The 25,356-nt window shown below is 35.0% G+C and overlaps 1 protein-coding gene, 1 long non-coding RNA gene and 1 other non-coding gene across 3 annotated transcripts; 2 read left to right on the top strand and 1 right to left on the bottom strand.

Moving 5' to 3' along the window:
* Positions 1-4,749: 4,749 nt before the first annotated feature.
* LOC147909879 (uncharacterized) lies at positions 4,750-9,666 on the top strand. Its single transcript, XR_015544732.1, has 2 exons — positions 4,750-7,972; positions 8,549-9,666. It is a non-coding gene; the product is annotated as an uncharacterized LOC147909879 (long non-coding RNA).
* A 1,043-nt stretch (positions 9,667-10,709) lies between these two features.
* On the bottom strand, positions 10,710-10,782 carry TRNAR-UCU (transfer RNA arginine (anticodon UCU)). The gene has a single exon. It is a non-coding gene; the product is annotated as a tRNA-Arg (tRNA).
* Positions 10,783-12,218: 1,436 nt separating this feature from the next.
* On the top strand, positions 12,219-24,841 carry LOC105153234 (calpain-D). Its single transcript, XM_011067960.2, has 11 exons — positions 12,219-13,128; positions 13,622-13,983; positions 14,073-15,442; positions 15,632-15,871; positions 15,960-16,352; positions 16,445-16,746; positions 16,842-16,878; positions 16,966-17,291; positions 17,362-17,704; positions 17,869-18,047; positions 18,115-24,841. Exons 1-11 carry the CDS (start codon positions 12,737-12,739, stop codon positions 18,293-18,295), a joined length of 4,125 nt encoding a protein of 1,374 aa, XP_011066262.2. The 5' UTR covers positions 12,219-12,736; the 3' UTR covers positions 18,296-24,841.
* Positions 24,842-25,356: the final 515 nt, after the last annotated feature.

Here is a 25,356-nt window from a genome sequence, read left to right on the forward strand (position 1 = left end):
AAAATTACATTTTTTTAAATTCTGAATTGCAATCTAGCTTGTTTGTTGTTAAAGCTATCGCTTTAAAATGATTTTAAAAGGTCACATCTTTTTTCAAACAAGTTCCGTTCTAATCAATTCTATGTACCAACTATGCATATAAAAATTTTATTCTCCTTTTCTAAATATAAAGATTTTGTTTTCTTTTAACTGTTTTATTTGATATTTAAATTTTATTTCTCTCATCTTCATTTATTTTAACCATCAAGAGTGCGCACGTGGAAAACATTTAATATTACAATATATAGATATTTTTAATATACATAACTCTTAAAGCGACTATGCGTTTACCGTTGTAGTCTTTCAAGCGAACTATCACCACACAAACGACAGAAACATTCGAGTAAATAGAGAACAAAATGAACTAAGCGAAAGGCAAGTTCTGTATATGCGACAGATGGCCTTGCAAAGCCTAAAACGGATATTTATATCTATTATATCTCCAATATACCTCAAGACACACGCAATGTTGCACGTGTGTACAATATTGAAGTAATCAGCCTTTCAAAAGTCAAACTGATCAATTCCTTTCATTCTTATCTTAATTTTAGTTATCAAAATGCACAATTAATTTATAACTTCACTGAATTTCTTTACTTTTCTTAAAAAATATATCTATTAATCCAAGAATTATTCATAATATTAATATTCATAAAATTAAAAGAAAAATGTATTAGGCAAATATGAGTCAAGCGCAGTTAGTGGAATGTAAAATTAAATCTATTATTTATCTTTGTTTCTTTATTTATTTGTGTGTTATTCACATAAATGATTTAATTTTATTATTGTTTAAATCTATTAAATTTAACAATACATACAATTTCAAACAATTTGGCTTCTCTCCAAGCCTTCTTCAGTGATCATATTTTACTTATTAAATTTTCTCAAGCTCTAATGTAAATGTGTATGTATGAGAAGTCAAAATTGAGTCTAAGATATTCGTTCTCTTAATCAATTATGACTTCATTTCACTAGGAATTCAAACAATTGATACGTAAAATATAATATTGTCACTGAATTAGGATGGTCCGAGAAATTGAACATTTGAAATTTCACATAAATTTTAAATATTACAATATAATAGATTTAATTTTGCGCCTCATTAACTGCACTTGATTCTCTTTTACCTAACGCATTTTTCTTTTAATCTCTCTACTTTTTACTCAATGGAGTTGATCAATTCGACTTATAAGCAACTCATCCAAATCAAATAAATTCAAAAGAAACGTAGCAAGGAGCACGGATGGAGAAGGTAAAGGCACTTGGTAACGCGATCGTACAGCATTCCGGCTCGCATTTCGCCCGCAAGATCTTTGAATAACCTCGCCGCTAGAAAGTGAATCTCGCTGCACTTTCAACGCCGTTCGCGCATTTAGGCCGACGCTTAGGGATGGTACTATGACGCATAAGTATAATATGGCGCGACGCAATTGGAGGATGAGCTCACGAAACACTACGGACCGACGCCGAAATAGGATTTTATGGCTGCTGCAGGTGCTGTCTATTCCAGTTCTAAGGCAAACGCGTCGCATCTATTATGGTCGACATTGCCAAGTATGAAGATAAATACAGAAAATAAGATGCGAATAGGACGATTTTGAATTCCACCGCTTTCATATATTTTCATCTTCGATAACTTAAAATTGAATTATGATGTTTATTTGTAAACAAAGAATTAATCGCACCAGTGTTTTTAAAAAATTTGACCTTATGTATTTCTTATTACCTAATTTTTGTTTTAATGAGGATAGCTTGATATTAAGAGGATGCTGGAGTGGACCAAATTATCAACATTATAGTCGTATAAAAATCTCCGAATTGATTGAACGGAATAAAAAATCTTTTTACAGGATTAAAGTAGATACAAAATTAGGAGATAGTGCAGTGGACTTTATACTAAAATTAAAAAAGAAATAAGTAAGTTTTATCTAGGAAACGATGATTTTAAATAAAAAATATCACTAACATTTTAGCACAAGTGTGCAAATGTATTTCCAATTATCATGAGAAAAGAAGGAATAATTGAAACTTACTGTTGCGTAAATATTTTCGTTCTTACGATTTTATTTAGTTCTCAACTTTGCCCTATTCGGTTTTGTGTTATTGTAACTCTTATATTATCTTTCTTTCATTTCTTCATATTATTATTCGTGCCATTTATTATTTATCTCACCGTTGCGTTGCAACGAAATGACTTTACAGAGACGCGTGACAAAAATTCAGCGATGATCATCTCGCAAGTTATATAAAATTCATACGTATGCCGCGGGCACGTTTGACGCACGTGATTCGAAACAAATAACACGCTACTTGCACGTGTGTATATTTAATCATTCATTGCGATCACGTAGCTGGTTTCTAATATGCGATGGTGGATATGGATTAATCAATGATGTTCCGCCAGAATATTGCAAAATGCTGTAAGCTCAAAAACTGTCACCTTTATTAATATAGGATGGAAAAACATATTCTGTTCAATTGTTATCATCTTATCATAGTTGCACATATGTGAAGATTCATTTTTTATATTTACATACACGTAATAAGAATTCTATGAAGTTAAATAATAAAAAATAAAGATAAAATGAGGATCGTTAGGAGTCGGCGCGGTAAACAGTGCTCCAAAATTTATTTAATAATTCAATTGAAACTATAATGCTTTAACAATATGTTTTTTAAATAAAGCCATTTTCAATAGTACGAATGATTAATATATTTACAGATTAATATAATTATGCTGCAGTCACGAGAGCGAAATAAATATATATCAATTTTAATTTAAACCGTTACTCAAACAGTTACGTAGCTGAATGACAATGCCTATATGTAACTGTTTAAATCAAATTAAAATTGATATTTGTCTCATCTTTGTAACTGCAGCGGATTATATTCAGATTTGTTTTTTTTTTAGATGCAAATCTCTTGTAATTATATATTAATCATTTGTAGCTGAAGATGACTCAATTTAGAGCCGAAACGTACAATTTGCTAAAGCATTATATTTTTAATTAAATTATTAAATAAATTTTTGTATTAATTAATTGCGTCTATTACGCCGACTTTTAACAGTTTGTTTCTTATTGTTAAATCAGTAGAAGTTCTTTAGTGTCTAAAATGTGATCCATATTTTATTATTATTGTTATTATCCTATGAAGTTGTCACTATATTCTCGAACAATATAAATTATTCCATATTGTAGCAACGTTACAACGTTTTAGCAATATTGAAATAACATTGCAAACGTTCAGCAATGTTGTTGTAAACATCTGTGCTGTAGGGGAGGTTTACAGGAAGAGTGAAATAACTTAAAATATCTCTCTGTCTTTCTCTTTCCCTCCTTCCGCTCTATCTCTCTCTTTTTCTTTTTTTTTCAAATATCGAGTTGAAAAAATGCTGAGATATGTTCAAAATTCTTTCTAACTGAGCACAGAAGCTAATAAAATAAATTAATGCACAGTTTATAACAAAACTCTATGTCCGTAATATGAAATCTCGACTCGCGTGCCGAAATCGCGTGTCGACTTAGGATCCTCAATAGAGAACAAAGTGAATGACACGTCGTAATCGCGTCACTAATTGGAACGAGACTATCGCGTATTGTTTGCCAACGTTTGTTCGTTATCACCGTAGACATGTTTTCTCAACCTCTCTGGAAGAGCCATGTGAGCACTAATATTTCGACGTTACAGCTTGCGACAGACAGCTTCTCGATTATTTGATCTATCATCGTAGTGGGCAAATAACTTCTAAAAAGCGTAAAAGAAAGACAAACACTTTTGTATTCGCACGTAGCAAAGGTGCTCACACAAATAATGCAACATGAGGTGAATCGAGAGCTGACTCATACTTGATTCGGTCATAATTAGCATTGATCCATGCTAAACGTATACTAAGTACGTGCGATATGATGCGATCGCGATGAGTTTATACTGAGTCAGAGGCGTGTAATAGCGTGTTTGTCACGTTAGGGGACTAAAAATAAAAATTAATACCCTTCTTATCCACATAATACAATTTTGCACCAAGCATTTTATACAGAATCAAATAATCGCACGTTACAGATATGTATATGTATTATTCATATATAATATTATATATATATATATTTAACGTTATTGGTTATGCAATTATCCCATACATTTTATCCCAGAGATCCTTCTGAGAACGTTCTCAGGATGATCGTCAGATCATTTCTTGGAGATTTACAGCATACTTATAAATAAATATATATATATATACAATACATATGCACATATCTATAAATATTCATTTTAAATTACTATATTAGAATTTTTAAGAAATTTAATATTTGTATTATATAAATTTAAATTATTGGTTCTTTTTTATCCTTATTTCATATAATATTATATAATATTTTAAATATCAGCTTCTTTTTCAAATTATTCATACAAGACTAAAGTACTATATATGAACCCCACAAAAATTTAAATTATACTATATAAATAAGACAACAATAATATAACAATATTATGCAATATAATAATAAAAATTATTATTATGAAATGTCTATGCGAAAATTATTTTAATGCTTTTGTACTTAATTATACGCATTAAGTAGATTTATATGAAATTATAACCATAAATTGCATTGTGTTAAACAGAAAGATCAAGATAAGACAAGAAGTTCTTTTTAATTAGTTGACTATGAATAAAATTTTCTAAGCCACAAGATTTCCGCTGGAAACGGGAAATCCATCGTTTTCGTTGATAAAAAGCTCACATTATACTGCCGCGTAAATGCTTCCAGCGAACTGCTAGTAAGTTTGCACTGATTCATGTGTGTAATTTACTACCAAAGCGAGACGCATTATCATTATGCAAATAGTTACTCTCGCGCGATAAGACGCGCGCTACTTATCGCGAAGTCATCGCATCTAAAAGGAGAGCCGGGCACCTTATAATTAGAATATTCAATGCTGCACGCAAAATGTTACGTTGAAAATCGCGTAACCATAAGAATATTTTTACATAATATATGTATAGCATAATTTCATAAATGTTATAAATCCGTAGATAATATGACGATTGAAGGCTCCTCAAACGATTTATTTCCAGTTCGGTTAACGTAAATAATAATAGCGTGTACGAATTTCGCGTCTGTCGTCAATCAGATTCGATGCCATTGACCGTTGATACATAATATCGATCTACGTGTAATTATAGCTCACGAAAATTGGCTGCTTCGATAATCCGTCGCGTCAACGGATAATTTCTCTGTTTTAATCCATAATTCGCATACGTGGCTAAGAACGGTGGCTCTGATAAAGCACTTTTGTGTTGCTGTGTGGCGAGATAGCAGTAAATATTAATCGCGAAGACGTCGGCTTGAACGATTCATAAAAATAGCATGACGTAAGAACATGACGAACATGCATACATTTTTTCTTTCACGCAAGAAATCACTTCCAAATTTTTTTTCAAGAATTTCAGAATCTTTTCTAAACAAATTTAAAAGACTCTATTTTATTATAATTTTATTCCTTTATAAAAATAAGATTTGAACGTAGAAATTAAAATAAACGAACGATATTTAGTAGTCTATTATTTAGTATATTTAGTATGTTTCGATATTTAGTATGTTTAAGTTACTATTTTATCTAATATTTTTTATAAATTATTCTATAAGAAGAGAGAGGATTATGGAATATTTTGTTTTATTGAAACTGAATAGATATTCATGTGACATAAAGACTTCTGGTACAATAAATTTGTTTAGTCATAAAATGCGGTACAAACGTAATTTACAAAATATTGAAAAGAGGGAAAAAATTATGATTATGGAATAGAAGAGAGGAAATAAAATATAAACTGGTATGTATATAGTATATAACTTTACACGAATTGAATATATGCATGCATTTCATTAACAATTCAATTATATCATTCGAAAACGGAAACATCAAAAGGCTCAAAATTACAAAATTAATATCAACATTCTCAAAATTAAAGAGTACCTGTAAAATTGACCATTACCTGCAAATCTAAAATTCTACTGTTACGCAGACTGAGAAAAAATTTATTTGATTAAATTAATTTAATCAAATGAACAATTTTTTCTGAGTGCGACAACTAGAAATGACCAGTGATCATGTTATAATGTCTAAGTAGGCTATGAGTTAGAAATAGATAATTTTAGTCTTATATAATTTGCATTCTGAGGCCTCTGAGGGCCGACTTTATATTTACCAACCTCCCACTTACTTTCTCCCCTTTCTTCTAAACATATACATTTTATATTAATAAAGAAAAAATAGTGAACGTGACACATAATATAAGAACGTAAAAGATGCTTTCCCTGTTTTCATTATCGATCATGGAAGAAAGTTCTTTATAAATAATCGCGACATTAAACCGTTTTCTTCGCGGCGAGTTATTTACTTCAAAGTGAAGCGAAGAAAAATCTGTCGACGCGTGAAGAAGCTGCGTCATAGTGTTAACCGTTATTATACACGCATCGGTTAATGTTGTGGAAAATAAATGACGTAAGAGTAGCAGAGTGGCATTTTCATGCAATAAGAATACAACTTTTTTTTCATGATCTATATCAGACTTTTCCTCGATGCTTAATTTAATCGAAACCTTTGTCAGTATGTCATACTTTAGAATATTAAAATTACGATAATAATATTCACATTTTATCATTTTCGAATTTAATATGTGTTTTATATTATAATTCTGTAAAGCTCCTGATAATGTGTGAGTATGTGAGTGTGTGTAAACAACTATCTGAATGACTGCAGATTAGATAATTTTTATCGAATATATTAAAGACATATTACTTCATACTCATTTTTTTTTATGTCGACGATTAACAATCTTTCAATGCAATCTCCACATTTACGATACAATAGTTGCGACACATTTATTTATGATAACGTCTCATGGAAAGTTTTCCGTGTACGAGTTTAAATATGAGACCTTCGTGTTAAATAGTTAATTGACTCAGAACAAACGAGTAGAGGAATATCAATTGACAAGATTTAAGAATCTTCCAAGCGGGAGGTCTTGTTGCTGTTTTTAGCATAATCATTTAACAAATATGCACGCATACACAATATACATGGCAATTTGTTTATTTTCACATTTAACGTGCTGAAATTGATGTAAATGTTAAAAACATACAGCCAGAAAATTTTGGCGTATTATTCAGTCGATATCAACTAAACTAACATAACATTAATATAATTTTACATTCAACAATGCGTTTAGCAGAGAAAGCAGCTTTACAATCGTTGTAAAATTTTTTAATATAATTGATTTATATATTTAGATCCAGTAACCGAGATGAACTAAGACCAATGAAATTAAACGATTTTACAACAGTCAGCTAAACACAGCCATAAAGTTAAGTAACACTATATTTAAATATTTATGTTATTGAGTGCAAAATTATAACATTGATGTTATGCTATTTTTAGTTTGTGTCAACTAAGATATAACTTAAGTGAATAATTTCTATCGCATTGCAATGAAATTCAAATTTACGCATCAAACCTTACATAATATAATTAAAGATGCGTTTTTGTCGTTAATAACATTGTGGATTACATAACTCGATATTCATAACTCGAGTTGAGAGCGAATCGCAGAACGCGGTTCTATCGCGTGTACAAAGGTAATTGCTGTTAATTAAAAGCCTTGTCCGCTGATTCCACAAATGAGGAAGGAAGGACATCGCGATTATTTATGAAACTATTCTACGATTACGAAATGGAATCGTGAATGCGGCGACTAGCTGTCTGGCAGTAAATCTTACTGGCTCTAGTCCAAAGAGCGTTACGGTGAACGAAACGCGCGCGAGGTCGATCATGTTTGCGTCGCGATTCGAAAGTCCGAGAAATCATTTTAGACTGAAGATGAAGAACCAAGATTTGCTCACAGAGATCCGAACAGATCCGAATAGTAGCACAGGTAAATGGCAAAACGGAAAGTTTGAAAGTCATCGTTATTTGGCAAATTACAATGGAAATGTTGATATCATTGAAATGGAAAATTTTAGTCTATCATCGTTACTTGGCAAAAACCATTCGTCTCAATATAATCACAGACACGTCACGTCGAGTATATCTTAACATATATAAAGATAGGTGTATTGTTTAAAATATAATTTATAACATCGCGTGTGATTCACGCAGATGTAAAAAATAAAATAGATTTTATATAACGCTACACAATAAATAACATTTTGTTTTTACCGGCCACAAATTAATTTATCTCAATTTCCATTAATTTTCGTTTATATATATTTGATTCCAACAATAAATTTAGAAATGAAACTAACGTTATTGTTCCCTTCACTGTTTTAGTTACAAAAATCGAATTGTTTGAATCGAATTGTTCTATTCTCAATCGGAAACAATGAAATTTAAATATGAAATCTAAAATATTACTGTTCGAAGTAAAAAATTTCAGATGCAAAAACAAGACATATCCGATTTTAATTAATCCTTTTTTATTCACTTTTCTCTTTGTTCTTTATGTTCGAAGACTTCCTTTGCTCCAGAATTATTTTTGCTCTGAGAAATCGAACAAAACTGAAACACTGTCAGGAGAGTTGGTGCAATCAAAGCAAGACGCCTCTTAGTGAGAGGCAAAGAAGAGGCGTTTCCGTAAATAAACCAACGGGGTGCTGTCTCTCTCGGTGACCAAAAGGGGATGCCCGTGAGTTTCTCGGAGGAACAAATCTGGATAGGCCCAGAAAGCGGAGAGTTTCGTGTGTCATCCCTTAATGAGATACCGAGTATTTATGGATGATCAAATATGACGTATGTTAAAATCTTGTCGTTTATCTTCGTCCCCGTATTCTTTGAGAATAATATCTTCTCTGTATTTCTTCTTCAATAAAATCATCAAAATATTTTACACATTCTCAGAAAGCAAACGCATTGTTGTGTTTAATTTGATATATGTTTAATATAATAAACGAATTTTTTTGCATGGAAAGAATAATTTTATATGAAATATCAAAAAAAAATTTAACTAGGTCGAGATCTGTAAATAATTTTGTCCGATCATCCAAATGTTTATGTAACTTAAGCATGATAAGCAATACTACAAAATATTTTGGTATTTTAGCAACCAATTTAAATATCTTACATAATTAATTAATTTAAATTTTGACGCAATAAAATTATATTTTCGGATCTGCATCTAGCTAAATTTAAGATGCTTTATCCAAACTGTAAATATTACATTCCACATAAGTATAATCTAACGGAATATACTTATAATTCTAATGAACTAATAAATATCAGTGTTATATTTGTGTTTTTTTTTTTCGAGCAAGAAGACAATACTTGCTGATAAGCTAATAGATGATTGGGCTACGTAAAGCTAGTGACACATTGAAAAATATAAGCAATAAACAAATCAACTTTTTTTATTAGCTACTGCTTACATTATTGCCTTGCATTCTCGACTGATTGGTCGATTAGCTTACTGCTTATGTTTCTCTGTATACCATTAGTTTAAAAATTTGGGATAAAATCGTCTGCTTTTTCGGTAGATAGATAAGCGAAATCGACATTTTGCGGAAACCATTCTCTCGCACGCATATCTAATTGTAAGCCGTGCTGTGATATCATTGTTAATAAAGAACCTGAATGAAGATTCCTTTTCATTATCTTGACCTATAATATGCGGATATATATTTTAATCCAAAGATTAATCGTGTAAGTATAATATTTATAGATGTCGAACACAAACAATATGCGCTTGTCTCCCTTCTGATAAAACTATGTAAGCTAAAATCGAACCTAATTCTTTCATAAGATAACGTCTGTGACGTAAATCTCACGACGATAGTCAACTCTTATTAAAACATTATAAAAAAAAGTATCTTCTGTTTATAAATAGACTTATAGATTTTTAGCTTTCACTCTTTATTTATCATCATCGTTTCAGAGGTACACTTACATGACGTCACGAAGTTCAAAACGTTAAAAACCAGCGTACTGGAAGAATGAATGAAGAATAAAGAATTTCAGTTATGCAATTGAAAGGTTTACTGTGCTCATAGTAGATAATATTTTAAGCATCTATTAATCATCCAATCAGTATTACTTTTGTTTATACCGGAGAAAAAAATATTTCATATAAAATTATGTAAAATTATATATAATTATATAAAAAATTGACATATTTTATATACAATTATATATAATTATATATAAAATACGTTCATATATATAACATTTTTTTTCCCAGATAGATAATATATCATATAATATTATCTCTGATAAAGATATAGCATTCAAAAAACAATTTAAGAGCTTTATTATTGCAATAGTTCTTTACTTTTTTTGTGTAATGACATATTATGATCTTAAGAAATTCTTTAATATTGCAGTAGTGTGGAATAGAGAATAATACATTTATTTATTTTTTTTATAACTTTAAGTCATTTTCTCCATTTTTACAAAATATGGGTTAGCTCACTATTATAATAAATTATTGTTTTCCGAATGTTATGTCATTATCACAACGATAATATTTGTTATCGTAATAATAGGTTATCGTAATAATAAGCTTAATACAATCGAATGCTTTCGCCATTTAACTTTCAATTATTTTCACAGTTCGAATGATAACGTAAAGGACACGTATAAAAAAAAATAATTACAAACGGTTTTTAAATCCCGCTCGCGTCCATCCCTGGTGGGGATCGAACCCACGACCTTTGGATTAGAAGTCCAACGCGCTATCCTCTGCGCCACAGGGACTTAGTGAGCACCTCGTCATCATTGCTACAATAGGAATTGCAAGTCTTTCGAAATTTCTTTCACAGATGTCGCTAGTACGCGTGGCAATTAAAATGAACAGTGATGTATCCACGAAAATTTCATAGTGGATGCAAATCGCGTGCAAACGAAAACATCTACATATAAAAGTATTTGAACAAGCTAAAGATGTATTATCACAATAACATACAATTGTTTATCAAATTATTGTTTATTATTATATATCATAATTGTTTTCCATTACATTAAGAAAACAATTTTTGGGGTATTTGTGACTTACATTACACGGTAAAATAATTATGGTTAGGAGTTGATAATGTCAAAATAAGATTAAAATAAATCAAAAATGATTGAAAAATGACTTTTAATGATCATTTTTAAAAATCATTTTGATATCATAATGACTTGTGATTCTGCTTGGGAATAAACATGTAGTATTAAACATGTTGTATTAAAATACAAACTTTTTTGTCTCCGCTTTGAGTCATTTTTAGTATAAAATTAAATTACAAAATGCAGTATTCTTAGGAAACAAAAGTCTTCTTTCACTACTATAAATTATGATTGCAACCTTTTTTTTCTTACACTGTATTATGTATTTAAATATACAAGTAAAACACTACAGGTCAAAAGATATTGAAATAGGATTGTGTTTACACACAAAAAAATAATAATTTATATTTCTACATATAATGTAAATTATCTTTTACGTATCTATATAAGCAATAGATCATTGAAACTTATTGCTCTTTATTGTTTGCACAGGTATCTATACAGCATATATATTTTATATCCTAGGAACATTCTTAGGATGTTCATGAGAGAACATGAATATTTTTAATCCCTTGGAGGTTTGTGCTGTGTGAGATATTAAACTTCTAACTTAATAATTTTTATTTACCATTAAAAAATTAAAATTAGCTATATTAACAATTATTATAAAATTCAATTACTTCTTTCTATATTGTATTGTATTATTCAATTTACATAATAATTTACACATACTGCTTGTATTAGTTATATGAAAAAGGTTTGTGTAAACTTAACGTAAATAATACGTAAATATTTTATGTAAACGTAATTAATCTTGAAATTCATGGTACAACTTTATTTAAAATAATTGTTGGCATTTTCCAGCAAGACACAGCGTAACACAATGATCATTTTATCTTCGTTTAACATTGAGAAATAACGAGAATGTAATGATTCACAGTGTCACACTGTGTCGTCTGTGTCCCTTGCTGGCAAGCATCCACAGTTAGTTCTCTGAAAAACCAATTATTCGGGGCGATGAGTAACCTCGCACCGTTCCTGCGAGGTCGTGACGATGAGAGGATGGAGGGGACAGGAGGATAGTCCGCGAGGTAGGGGATCCCGACGGGAAAGATGGCCGTCGCGGAACATATGACAAAGAACGGCGGGCTCTTGTCGCGATCGACGACGGCGACATCCTCGCGACGACGACGACGAGGAGGACGCGTCTCGCGGCACCGCTGATCGCCGTCGTTAACCGCCACTCATCGGCGGCCGCGTCGTCGCGTCGCGTTGCGTCACGTCACGTCGCGTCGTGTCGCATCACGTCACGTCGCGTCGCGTCGCCTCGCGTCGCGTCGCGTCGCGGCGTCCCTCCCGTCGTGCAGCGTGCGGCGACGGAGAGCGCGAGCGTCAGGAAGTGCTGGAGACTGGAGAGTTTCGCGCGGGCAGCGAGCGAGAGTCGAAATTGTGGACGAGAATCGAGGTTGCCGCTCCCGTCGTATGCGGTGCCGGCTCCGTGTGCAGCAGCAGCCGCCACTACCACCACCACCATCGCCACCACCACCGTCGCCGCCGTCGTAGCCCGCCGCCGTTGACGCCGTCGTCGACGTCGTCGTGTCCGTGGTCGCGACAGTGGTGATATAGAGCGGCGCAGCGGGGGAGCCATGACTACGCGTGGAGAATGGGCTCGATCGCGTCGGTGCTGCAATGGCATTGCTCGGAGTGCGCCCTGATAAATCCGACGGAGAGTGCGAGATGCGCCAGGTGCGGGCTGACGCGACTCAGGAGCGACGAGAGGGCCAGCCTCGATCGCAGGCAGGACCATGCCACGAGTGTAACCGCGGAGCATAGCGGCAACGTAAGTCAGAGGGGAGGAAAAGAGGCGCACGCGGGGGATTGCGCGGGACGCTCGACGAGGAGACGCGAGGACGAAGAGTGTCCCGCGAGGAGGGAGACCTCCTCCGGGGAATCGACGCCGCCGACGCCACCGCCGAGGACAGACCGATTGGTAGCGCGTAACTTGACAGAGACGCTATCCGTTGACCAGTCCCGACCCACCATTGTTTCTCAAGGGTAAGGATTATCATTTCGTCCTCCTTTTCTTCCCCATGTATTTTTTTTTGCGTGTGCTCTAAGCAATCCTATCGCTCGATATGAGTACCCACGAGTTGTTTGTCAAGATACTGTACTTTTATCACAAAGTATGATATCGATTCCTTTGTGTCATGTTTACGTCAATTGAAAGAATTGAATCGGTACTTGAGTTTAAATAAACTTTCCTTTATATTGAGTATACCTACCTTGAAGAAATCTCAAATTTAAAATAGATTGCAGACTTAAATTAATACTATATTAACTAACAGCTGATACTGCTTGTTGTGAAAATGCAGTTTGCAATGAACATTGATTGAGATTTTTTATTATAATAATTTTTTTCAGATGTCAAATAATTTAGAAACAATTTTCAAAGTATATTTTCTTATTCTGAAATATAAATTTTATCTTCATTGAGAATAAATATTTTGTATAAATATTCTTACTAGTATGTGTTCCTATAAAATTGCAGTTTTGAGAGACACTTGTCTGCAGCTGACATAAGGAAGAATTCTCATTGTTGTTCGTTGGGTGGTAACTCATCTGATAGGAAACCGCTGAAGCGTTTTTCATCCTTACCTTCTTTAGCCACACAGTGGACTTGTATTCGATGTCTATTGGACAATAATTGCAGCTCATTGATCTGCGCGGCTTGCGATGCTAGTGCATCAATAGCTCAAAACGACGGAAAACAGATTGGCGCACGCAAGAGTAAAAAGATTAATCTGCATAAAGAGAATCGTCTTAAAATCACGCCTGGACTTTTGGCCAACGTCCTAGATGGGAGTGTTAGCAAGAGTGACTCCGGTAACAATGTTAAAATTAATAATACAGGTGAGTGTAATGTCGTAAAACGATCATTGTAGAAATTGTTAATAAAATATTCCAAATCATTGAAATTTGTTGCTTCAAAATTTTTTCAGGCATGGCACAGTTGACGAGCATAAGTCGAAGCGACAGAGGAAGAGGGCACCATAAAGACTGGATCTTGCCGTCAATTGGAACAATGGAGTCTACTACGCTTCCGTTCACAGATAATAGCGATACCTCTCAACGTTCTCCAAAACGACATAGTCCTTCTATGTATGAGCGAGTTAAGTCTAAAGTCAGTCGTTCGCTGTCGAACGGTTCTGTTGTTCAAAAATTATCGGAACACATGGTACAACGACCTACGAGCCTAGTGGTACCGGAAGCACGCCAGGATGATGGCTTATGGAGCTGTGACAATTGCACCCTGGACAATGCGCCCGGTTTGGAGCAATGCGAGGCGTGCGATGCCCCTAGGAGTCCCGCGCCTTGCAGTGGAGTGGTTATCAGTGTACCAGCTTGGGTACCACGCGCATTATCGTCTGCCGGACCCCTGTCTTACAGGAGATCCTTTTCGGATGCCGATTCGGTCACGAATGTGACACAGAAGAAGACTGTTAACCGTAGGAGTTTGAACGATGAGGAACCGCCCGCCGTGCCGCCTCATTCCATTGGCTTCAACTCGAGACCAAAGTATTCTTACATCGGGATTACGGATCCTGACATACCGCCCCCATTACCAAAGAAACAGAGCAGTAAGTTAGGCCTGGTACCGACAAAAGCGCACAGCGAGGCAACCAGTCCGGTGGGAGAAGTATCGAACGTGAGCCCATTAAAGCGCATGTGGACCTGCAGAAAATGTTCTTATGCGTATAACCCATTATGGTCCAGTGGTTGCGACATTTGCGGTTCGTCAAGATCACCCCCGTCATTAACGCAGCCTAGTTTGATAACTGTGACAAAGGACACGAGTAGCTATCCGACGCATGCACAATCTCCGATCGTGGTATCAAGGGATAGCGTAAGATACATACCACCGAAAGCGGCTACTCTGGCTACGGCGGAATCCGATTTGGATGATCAAATTGATCCACCGTCACCGGTGTGGACGTGCAAAAAGTGCACTCTATTGAACGCCGCGTCGAGAACGACGTGCGAGGCTTGCTGCGGTTCAAAGCTGAAAAGCATTATGCATTTAGAAGATGCCACTCTACGAAAGGGAGAGAGTTGGGTATGCCCTTCGTGCACGCTGAGGAATCCACTTTCTACGCAGAACTGCAACGCCTGCAAGACGTTAGCAGACTTTCTAGAAGTCCCGAAAGACAATAGAGCCTTTGGCCAACGGAGTCCAAGCCCGAGACTCTGTTCAACCCCGACGAATTCCAAAGCAGTTACTCCAAGGCATAGAAATTCTGTAAGAAGAAACGGTTCGTCAGCAGCAGGTGATAAAAGGCATTCGAGGACTAGAGATCCTTCATATATTCAAGTTAGTATTTATATCTTTTTCTTTGAAATTCTAAAAAATTATTGGTGAGAGCGTAATAATTCTTGTTTGGATCGCTCTTGCTTCAATTTAATTAGTTCTACTCTTGTTTTTTATTTTTTACTTACTGGCCGTTTGTAAAACAAAGTAAACAATTTTTATCTCTAACGGTTTTTTTTTTCGCACACTTAGTGGCAATGTAAACTGTGCACATATGAAAACAAGAGTACAACTGCTATTTGCGAAATGTGCCAAAGCTCGAAGTCATTGTCCCAAGTATCTGGAGATAGAGGGATACCTAGGCTTCTCGAGTCGGGCACTAGTACTCTTAGAATACAGCGGCAAGAGAGCGTAGTAATGGAAAATCTTAGACAGTTGGAGGAAAGAGACGCGCTGGAGAAGTGGGAGCGTATTGTACGATATTGCAAGGAGGTAAAAAGCGTAAATCTAGACTATATTGTAGGTATATGTAATGCTAAATTATTAATGAGATTTAACAGTTCATTCATTTATCTTATAGACAAACGAACCGTTCGTCGATGATTCGTTCCCACCTGCTCCGAAATCCCTGTACTATAATCCCACGGATACGAAAGATAATCACGTCGTCCAGTGGAGAAGACCACATCAAATTAACGTGGATTCAAGTGTCGATTCCAAACTGCCTTGGGCTGTCTTTAGGACACCCCTACCTTCTGATATCTCGCAAGGTGTCTTAGGAAATTGTTGGTTATTGTCGGCTTTGGCTGTTTTGGCCGAGAGTGACGAGCTCGTGAGAAGAGTTTTGGTCATGAAAGAGACATGTCCCGAAGGTGCTTACCAAGTTAGATTATGTAAAGATGGAAAATGGACGACGGTACTCGTTGATGATCTATTACCCTGTGATAAGAGAGGCCACTTAGTGTACTCTCAGGTATATGTCTGTATGCTACAAAGATACGTTATACTATTTATTATATCTAGACACATATGTATTATTAGTAATATATACGTCTTATATTGAAGGCAAAAAGAAAACAGCTTTGGGTACCGCTAATTGAAAAAGCAGTTGCTAAAATACATGGCTGTTACGAGGCCTTAGTATCAGGCCGTGCTATAGAAGGTCTAGCGACATTAACTGGTGCCCCGTGTGAGAGCGTGCCTTTACAACCTTCAGCATTGCCAAGCGAAGACGAACTCGATAGGGACCTAATATGGGCACAACTCTTGTCCTCGAGGCAGGCTATGTTTTTAATGGGTGCTAGCTGTGGAGGCGGTAATATGAAAGTTGATGAGGAGGAATATCAACGCAAAGGATTAAGGCCAAGGTAAATTGAAAACTTAATTATTTCATGGTATCTAAATTCGATTTTCGTTTCTTTTATTTTTTTTTTATTGATTGTTCTTAAAACGTCTATTTCAGACATGCATATTCTGTCCTCGATGTCCGTGATGTACAAGTAAGTGCTAAAGATGTACACACTTGACTTGACACTTTATTTGATCTGACTTGAAACAAATATACCTGTCACGTAATTATTATGCAGGGAATACGGTTATTACGACTACGCAATCCTTGGGGTCATTATAGTTGGAAAGGAGATTGGTCAGACGACAGCCCTATATGGACTCCGCAATTACGAGAGATGCTTATGCCGCACGGTGCTTCAGATGGCGTCTTTTGGATATCCTTTGACGACGTTTTAAAATATTTCGATTGCATTGACATCTGTAAGACGAGAGTCGGATGGAGCGAAGTGAGATTGCGCGGCACTCTCCCTCCGTTGTCGTCCCTCAGACATTTATCGTGCGTCCTTTTAACGGTATTAGAACCCACCGAAACGGAATTTACACTGTTCCAAGAGGGTCAAAGGTGAGACGATTAAACTGATTCGCACACATGAACATATTATTAGTATATTAATAATTATATTATTTTCTAGAAATTCAGAAAAATCGCAGCGATCTCAATTGGACTTATGCGTGGTAGTTTTTCGCACGAGATCTCCGGCTGCTCCGGAAGTTGGTAGATTAGTGGAACACAGCAAACGGCAAGTACGTGGTTTTGTCGGCTGTCACAAGATGTTGGAGAGAGATTTGTATATCGTTGTATGCCTAGCCTTTAATCATTGGCACACCGGAATGGAAGATACATCTAGTTATCCGGAATACGTTCTCGCTATACACAGCTCAAAGAGACTTCTCGTTGAGCAAATATCACCACCTGCTTTTGTCTTAGCCGATGCTATCATAAGTCTAACATTGGCTAAAGGACAACGGCACGAAGTAAGCCATTACGTCGTAATTTTGAATAATTAAAGCAGTTATCTCTAAAATTTATACTGACATTTAAATTCATATTGACATTAAATTTATATTGACACTTAAATTTACATAACAATTACACAATTAACATTTACTCTAACAATATAAATATTTAACTCTAACAGGGCAGAGAAGGCATGACTGCATATTATTTAACTAAAGGATGGGCCGGATTAGTGGTAATGGTTGAAAATCGTCATGTAAATAAGTGGATTCATGTAAAATGCGACTGCCATGAAAGCTATAATGTCGTGTCCACGAGAGGACAACTCAGAACTGCCGATAGTGTTCCTCCCCTTCACAGGTAAGATACAATTAAACTTTGTTTCTGATCAGCATAAACAAATTTTACATTGATACATTTATTTCAGACAAGTTATCATAGTTCTAACACAATTGGAAGGTAGTGGAGGTTTCTCAATAGCACATCGACTTACGCACAGATTAGCTAACAGTGGAAATTTGCACGATTGGGGACCGCCTGATACACAACATTGTCCTCAAATCGATACTCAGGTAGAAGGTTTGCACAGTCCTCGCTTAATAACGTGAAAAAGGGAACACAAAACGAACAGAGGCCGTTACTTGAGGAAAAGATCGCTGATTGTAATCGGCAACGATTCTCGTATGCGTGACGTCGAGAAATTGACTGGAAAGAAACCAAAGCAAGCTAGAAACGTTTCAGCATACTATAAAACGTTTTGAAGAACATTAGAGAGTATTCTTTGTGCTTTCTAGCCGATGATATTCCCACGGATGCTCTTAGCGTTACAACATGCTCAGCATTCGACGTAATACAATAAATAACAATTAACGTACAATGGTTCTGGACCCAGTGAAAAGTACTTTTTTTCGAATAAATAGTGAATCATGCATTTCGCGCGCGCTAATGGGAGAAAGAACGAACCTAAATAAAAAAAAATAAAATAAAACTTACGTGCAAATTAAGTGTTTCTGCTGAAACCATTGAGCCCCGTAAAGAAGACTTATGGAAAATTGAATATTTATGAAGAAACGAGTTGAACATTTTGCTTGTTATATAAACAAAAAAAAATTATTTTCTCAACTTAACATTTAAGCATTGTAAGAGAAATGATAAAACCTAAAAGATTACATAATAATATAATTTAAAATGGAACCATTAAGAGACACTAAAAGAAAAAAAAGATGTGTGTGGAACACCGTACACATTGTTTTTGGAATTGCTTAGAATGTAGTACGATTACGTGGATCGTGACATTTCCAATTTAACCGATGTTTACATACCGATCCTTGCTGTAAGGCCGTATTTGAAACCCGCATTTAGGGAAACTTGGATTCTTAGTTCTATTTAATGTATGCACGATATAAAAAAAAGAGGCTGGAATCTCGCACGAAAATATCGACTGTAGGATAGAATATTTATTTAGAATTTGTTGTTTCCATCTTGCAATCGAATGGAGAGCTTGTGCTAAAACGGATGTAGCGTAGCTACGGAAAAAAAGAGAGTACCAGACATCTCTCTTGAAACTTTTAAAAGTATCTTGACGCGTTCACTGCCATTCTATGCAATGTATGTATAAAGCCTACTTTCGCTTTCATTGTAAAATCGCTTACTTAGTTGGAGGCAAAATTAGCGAATTGTCGCTCTTTGCACACTAATAACATTCTTTTGTCTCAAAAAATATGTTGTAAGATACATGCGCGAGCATGGCAGTCAGCGGGTTAGACGTCATTAGTCCTGCTTTTATATAATTTTCAAAAAGAAATTTTTGAAATGTTTTTTGTCATTTGTCCATCCAGTTAATATCGAGATCGATATGATATCAGTTCTTTGTGGAAAACTTGATAATTCCGTTTTAATGTCAAACTGCCATATTCCATGTTTTTAGACAATGATCAATTGACGCGCGTGACACTCTTGTAAAGAAACTATATCGAATCAAAAAATTGGCGCTCTCTATATACATTGAATGTGGTGATGCGACAATACGCGATTCTGTGATCAGCCACTGATCTGATTCAACATTGATCCAAATCGGAAAGTTTTTTAAGAAAGTTATTAAGACATCTTTTATTTAACAGACTGAGATTACATAACGAATTAATAATACTTTAATAGTACAAAATTTCCATTACTTCAAATTTGTTCGAATTGTTCAAATGAATGGACTACAATTATTTAAATTCTGTTTTGAAAAAAACTTTTTTTTTAAATATAGATAAGCAAAGAAGGCCAAGTGTTGATGCTTAGTAATATTTTTTGTGTGGATCTTACAATTGCCAGTAAACTGTGCGCCGATTATTTGTCGGATTTAAATTTTAGCTGGCGTATGTAATTTCACAAATTAAATATTTTGATAAACAATTTAATAAGAATTTATTAAATTTAATAAGAATATGATTTTCGCTTATTTATATTGAATATTTCTTGATTGATTTTAACTTATTATAACTTTCTTCGTTGTAAATTATAAATTGTTACCATGACTTAAATTGCGCGCTAGTTTTTGTTGACAAACGATTAGTAAATATCGCATGTTGATTTTTACATATATTCTTTAGTTTCGTCTTTGTTATATATTTGCAAATCGCGATCCGATTCATGCGAGTGTCTCCCGCGATGAGATAAAGCGCAAACGGGACATTCATTCCCCTAATGTCGATCTCATAACAGCAGGCCGAATTGTCTTAGTGAGGCCTAAGTGTTAGTAACTAGTTTTAAGATTTAAACGAAGAGCATAGTTCAGGAAATGTCCGTTTGAAAAATTTGTATTGACGCGCGTTGATAGGTATACGTCCAGATAATCAGTTTTTACAGTGATGCGCTAAAACAGAGTTCAGCAAACGCTCGTTAATGATCGAATGTCGATTCCCTTGTAATGTCTCGCGTTTTAAACGGCTATTTGGTATTAGTCGAATAATAAATAATGGCAGAACCAACTTTTGTCCGCGAATGTCGTTTAATTCGTCGAGGCACATTCGAGGGATATATTCTTTACGTGTACTCTTAGTATTGCAGTAGGTTTTTGCATTTGCGTGGCCTTTGTTTACAAGAAAAGATAATAGTTACATAAATATATAAGACGCGGACTACCAGAGTTGTGCGCTTCAGGAAATTGGGCGATAAACATTCTTTAAGTACCGATGATAGTGTGAGAAAAAGAACTGAACTAACTAAAAAAGAGGAGTGGAAAGAGAAAGGCGTTCTTCTCTCGATACTGTCGAAGTGTACGCCCATCGTGAGATCGCATTTTTAAACATGCAAGAAGACTAGAAGATCCTCGGTTTTTTTGTACCAAGTACGAGATGCATTTACGCGAGGATAGTACTACAGGCAATATCACGCTGATATCCAGTGCCATATATAACAATGAAATATATCCTGTGTGAACGGACGGCGAGCGTTTCCCGACGATGACCGTACATTCGCATGTCGCAATGTAACGTTACTAGAGCGTTCTCTCCCCGCGGAATAAGCAAACACAAATGATCTATTTTACATATTGCATAATCACCGAGGCAAAAGCGTTCAAGCGTTCTCGTTTTGTAGCGCTGTAGAACCGCGTATTTCGGCGTTGTTTGCTAAAGCGGCGAATGAATATTAATTTATTAGCGGATGCGCGTGGCGTTCGAGGCACACGCCTCGATTTTATTTTTACTATACGCAGGTCATCGTAGGGCAAATTGATGTTAATTCCGCACGACGAAGGAAAATCCGCGGGATCTCATTGTGTTGAGAGATCATGTATAATATCCTTGAGATATTACATGTAAAAGAGGTATCTTGGAAAATATTTTTCAGACTCACGTAACTGTCGCCACATATATTTTCACTATAAGGTCCAAGATATTCTCAGAATCCATTTTGTATTTTCTCTTCGTGATTGCTATATATATTTTATTGAGATAACTTCTAAATATTTCATATAAGAGAGAAAAAGGCAAAGAGTTTTAGTTCTATAATTTTAAGAACATCAGCTTATAGAGATACTAAAGTGACGAAGTTACCGATACTATAGGTTGGAGTTAGTTCTCCGAATTGATTAAATTTTTAATGAGAAAATCGAAAAAGATTAAAAAATTGGGTATATTTAGCACTATAACTTTTTAATTTTTTCGATCTTTTTGTTAGATCGGCTATCTTTTCTGTGAGTATTTTAATTGTGTAAAAGGATTTGCAATCTGCATAGTCAATTTGAAAAATTTTTTAACCAGTAATATTGATAATTCTGTCATTTTAGGATCTCCTTATACAAAATAATTTGTGAACTGATAGTGTAACCGGGAAGATGGTGATTTTATATGAAAAAATATTGAAAACGTAGAATATAATTTTTCTATACGAGGCTTTGTTTTCGAGGAAAGAACTCGGAATCACAAATTATGAGTTGATTACTCGAGAGAAGTGCGTAGTTACTTCTCGCTCCCTGTCAATTCTTTTTCTCGAAAACAAAGCTTATAAAAATTTTTTTACATTTTCGAAATATTTTTTTATACAGCATAACTCCCTTCCCGGTGTATCACTAATTCACGAACATTTTATACAGGGTGTCCGATAATGATCGTATAATCTGTCGTAAGCAGAGCGGACTAAACTAAGTTGAAAAGTTCTCTATTGTTTTGCAATTTTCGCAGTTTTTTTTAGTTTGTTTTTACAATAAGTCATTACCTAAGCTTTAAATCTTAAGCCGTAAGAAATTGATCAATCAGTTAATTATTCTTCTCACATTCAACTATGATTGGTCAATTTCTCACGGCTTAAGGTTTAAAAGCTTAGATATAATGACTTATTGTAGAAAGCCCATTAAAGATATTTTAAAGTTGTTTTATGCTTCCACTTTAGACTATTCTATTCATTGGGTAAATAAAAAAACAAAAATTGCGAACATTGCAAAACAGTAGAGGAGTTTTCGACTGAGTTTTGTCTGCTCTATCTGCTCTCGAGAGATTATGCGGTTATCAGACATCCTGTATACCTAAATACATTCAGGAAAGTTTTAATGCATCCCGCAGATTTTTATTGTTGCGCAGAATAATATCCGTATATCGAAACTACGACAATCGATGTTGCTCTGCAACTTGAGAAAATAGAAAACCCCATCGGTTGTTTTAGTTTCGCGTTTTGATATATTTTGATACAATGGCGAAGTTCGATCATCGCCGTTCTGTCAAACAATCGCCGCGAAAGATCTGCACAAGTTAGAAGCGGACAAGATGTATTGTAAATTTAAGAACAATAGCTCATCGTGCGTTTAGCGCTACGTTTTCCTTTATTTTGCTTCTCGCAAGTCTTTTTTTTTTAATAACATAAAAAAGCACAATTAAGGTCCATTGATTTTGGCACAGATCGCGTCAAAGCTTATCGAAATTCTTTCTTGACATTTCGTGTATTATAAGGTCTGTTCATTTTAGTTGAACTTCTTGCATTGTTCTTTTCTCCTCGTCTTTTCTCGAACGTAAAAAAGAGGAAATATGAACCATACAAGAAATTTAGTTGAAAAGAGTAGACGGAAGTGAGGCATAAAATTTGGCGCGATTTAACGTTATCGGCATAATTGATTCTTAACGCTAAACGCGCGGCGAGAGTGCAGGCCTATGTAAGCACAAACACCCAAGAGGAAGTACCATTTGTACATAAAAAGGTATAATTTATTCTATTTATGGTAAAGAGGGGAAGGGGATGAAGAGAGGAGTCGGCGAGGAATCGCGCACTGTTGTTTTACATTTGAGTTGTTTTGCATGTGCTTTGGTGTCTGTCACACGCGGCTGTGAGTCGCGTGGTGAGTTCGTAATGCATTCTATATAAATAAATAAATATATATATAAATATATTCATAGCGCAGTTAGAGAGTGATAAACCGAAATCGAGATACGACGATGACGTGCGAGGCGTAAATGTCCGTTCAGGTGGTCCCGCGTAACGCCGGCGCGCGAATTCTCTCGTGCAACAATTATCGTCTCGGCTGGAATTTCGCGTTCGCCAATTATCACTTAATTAAGTTTACTTTAAGCACGGTTTATTTGCGTGCCGCCGCCCCGCGAGAGTCGACGGATTGCTTTACGGACGGTCGCGCGTCCTCGCAGAGTACCTAGGAATATATTCTTAATATGTGAAGAAGATATAAGAATTACACGGTGTCTCGTTGTATTTGTATAATAAGGTGTAAAGAGAGAGCGAGAGAGAAAGAAAGAAAAAAAAATGGAAAAAAGAATAGTATTCTCATGGTCATTGAGCGACTCGTATTTCTTAAATGATGCTACGCGTACAGGGTGCATTCTAAATTGCGTTAACGCGGCGTTAACTGCGTATTCGTATTTTTTATCTTGGCAAGATGGAATTGGGACGATCGATTCTCCGTGATTCTGTGATTCAGTAACGAAAGGAAGACGACGTCGAGAATTTTTAAAGGATCGAGCCTCGTACGAGCAGCGGAATGTCTTCGATTAAAATAATTGGAATCTGTGGATTCTGAGGATTTGCTTCGAGCTGTTCTATAAATTTTGATATGTGATCATATCGATATTCACATCTCAAATATATGTTGATATATTCTAATATCGAGTCGAGCATGATAGCACTAATTTTCCTAATTCTAGCGTATTGATGTTCATGATGGAATTAAAAGTCGATGTTCGCGCAAGATAAGCAAGCAGAAATAAAGTGAGATCGTGAGGATAAGGGTAGGAAAAATATGACGGATTTAAAAATCACGTTTCACGCGTATCGCGAGTTATTGATATCGACGGCGTTTTCCAAGGAGAAATAATCCGTAGAGAATATCGTAAAAAAATCACAGGCATAGTGATATGGAAGTAAAAAGATGCTTTTGGACGTGTTACTTTTTATGTCGTTCAGCTCGCGGCTGTGATCATTTTAGAAACACCCATGTACGAACCCGAACCAGCAATCAACTTTGTGATAGTCTGTGTACCGAATCTGAACATCGTTAAATTAATCCCATCTCCTATAGATAAGGTGTAATAATTATTAGACTTTCATCACGTACACGCAAAGGACAAAACATATTTACTACGTCATAAAGTGATAACGAGATTGTGTTGTTCCCTGATTTGTATCATGTAGGCACGTTTAATAATAAATCGAAATATTATCTACATCATCCTCATTATTTTCACCTTTCATACTGATTTCTCTTGAGATGTTGATGTTGATGATCGATTCGATCCATTTAGAAAAAATTTATATATTAGGTGTTGGAATTAATTCGTAGCGTTTTACAAGTGATGGGAAGTACTTTCATTAATGTATTTTTTAATGCTCATGTGAAATAAATAACATTCTTTCATTAAAAAACGCTACGAATTAATTCCAACACCTAATATAAAATGTTTTAATTTTTTCTACTAAAAAATTAAAAATATGCATTACATACATTGTTAGATAGGGAATAATGATAAACCAGTCTCTTGAGTTAAATAACACGTTATTATTTAACTTTTATGTGTGTCAAAATATAAAACAATCTATTTTTACGTTTAAATCCATATTAACATATGATGCACTTAATAAATAATAAACTAAATTTAAATCAAATTTAATACATTTTGTTAAATTAAATTATTTAATTCTATTGTTTTAGTTAAATTAACATATTGAGTTCGTACGAGCA

The sequence above is a fragment of the Acromyrmex echinatior genome, chromosome 4 (genome assembly GCF_024713525.1).
Source record: "Acromyrmex echinatior isolate Ae372 chromosome 4, ASM2471352v2, whole genome shotgun sequence".
NCBI classification, from domain to species: domain Eukaryota; kingdom Metazoa; phylum Arthropoda; class Insecta; order Hymenoptera; family Formicidae; genus Acromyrmex; species Acromyrmex echinatior.

Bases quoted from the DNA above. Each gene is read 5' to 3' on its own strand.
- LOC105153234 (XM_011067960.2), top strand. From the start codon at position 12,737: ATGGGCTCGATCGCGTCGGTGCTGCAATGGCATTGCTCGGAGTGCGCC. The intron at 16,747-16,841 runs GTAAATTGAAAA...CGTCTATTTCAG, and splicing joins CGCAAAGGATTAAGGCCAAG to ACATGCATATTCTGTCCTCG. The intron at 17,705-17,868 runs GTAAGCCATTAC...TAACTCTAACAG, and splicing joins CTAAAGGACAACGGCACGAA to GGCAGAGAAGGCATGACTGC.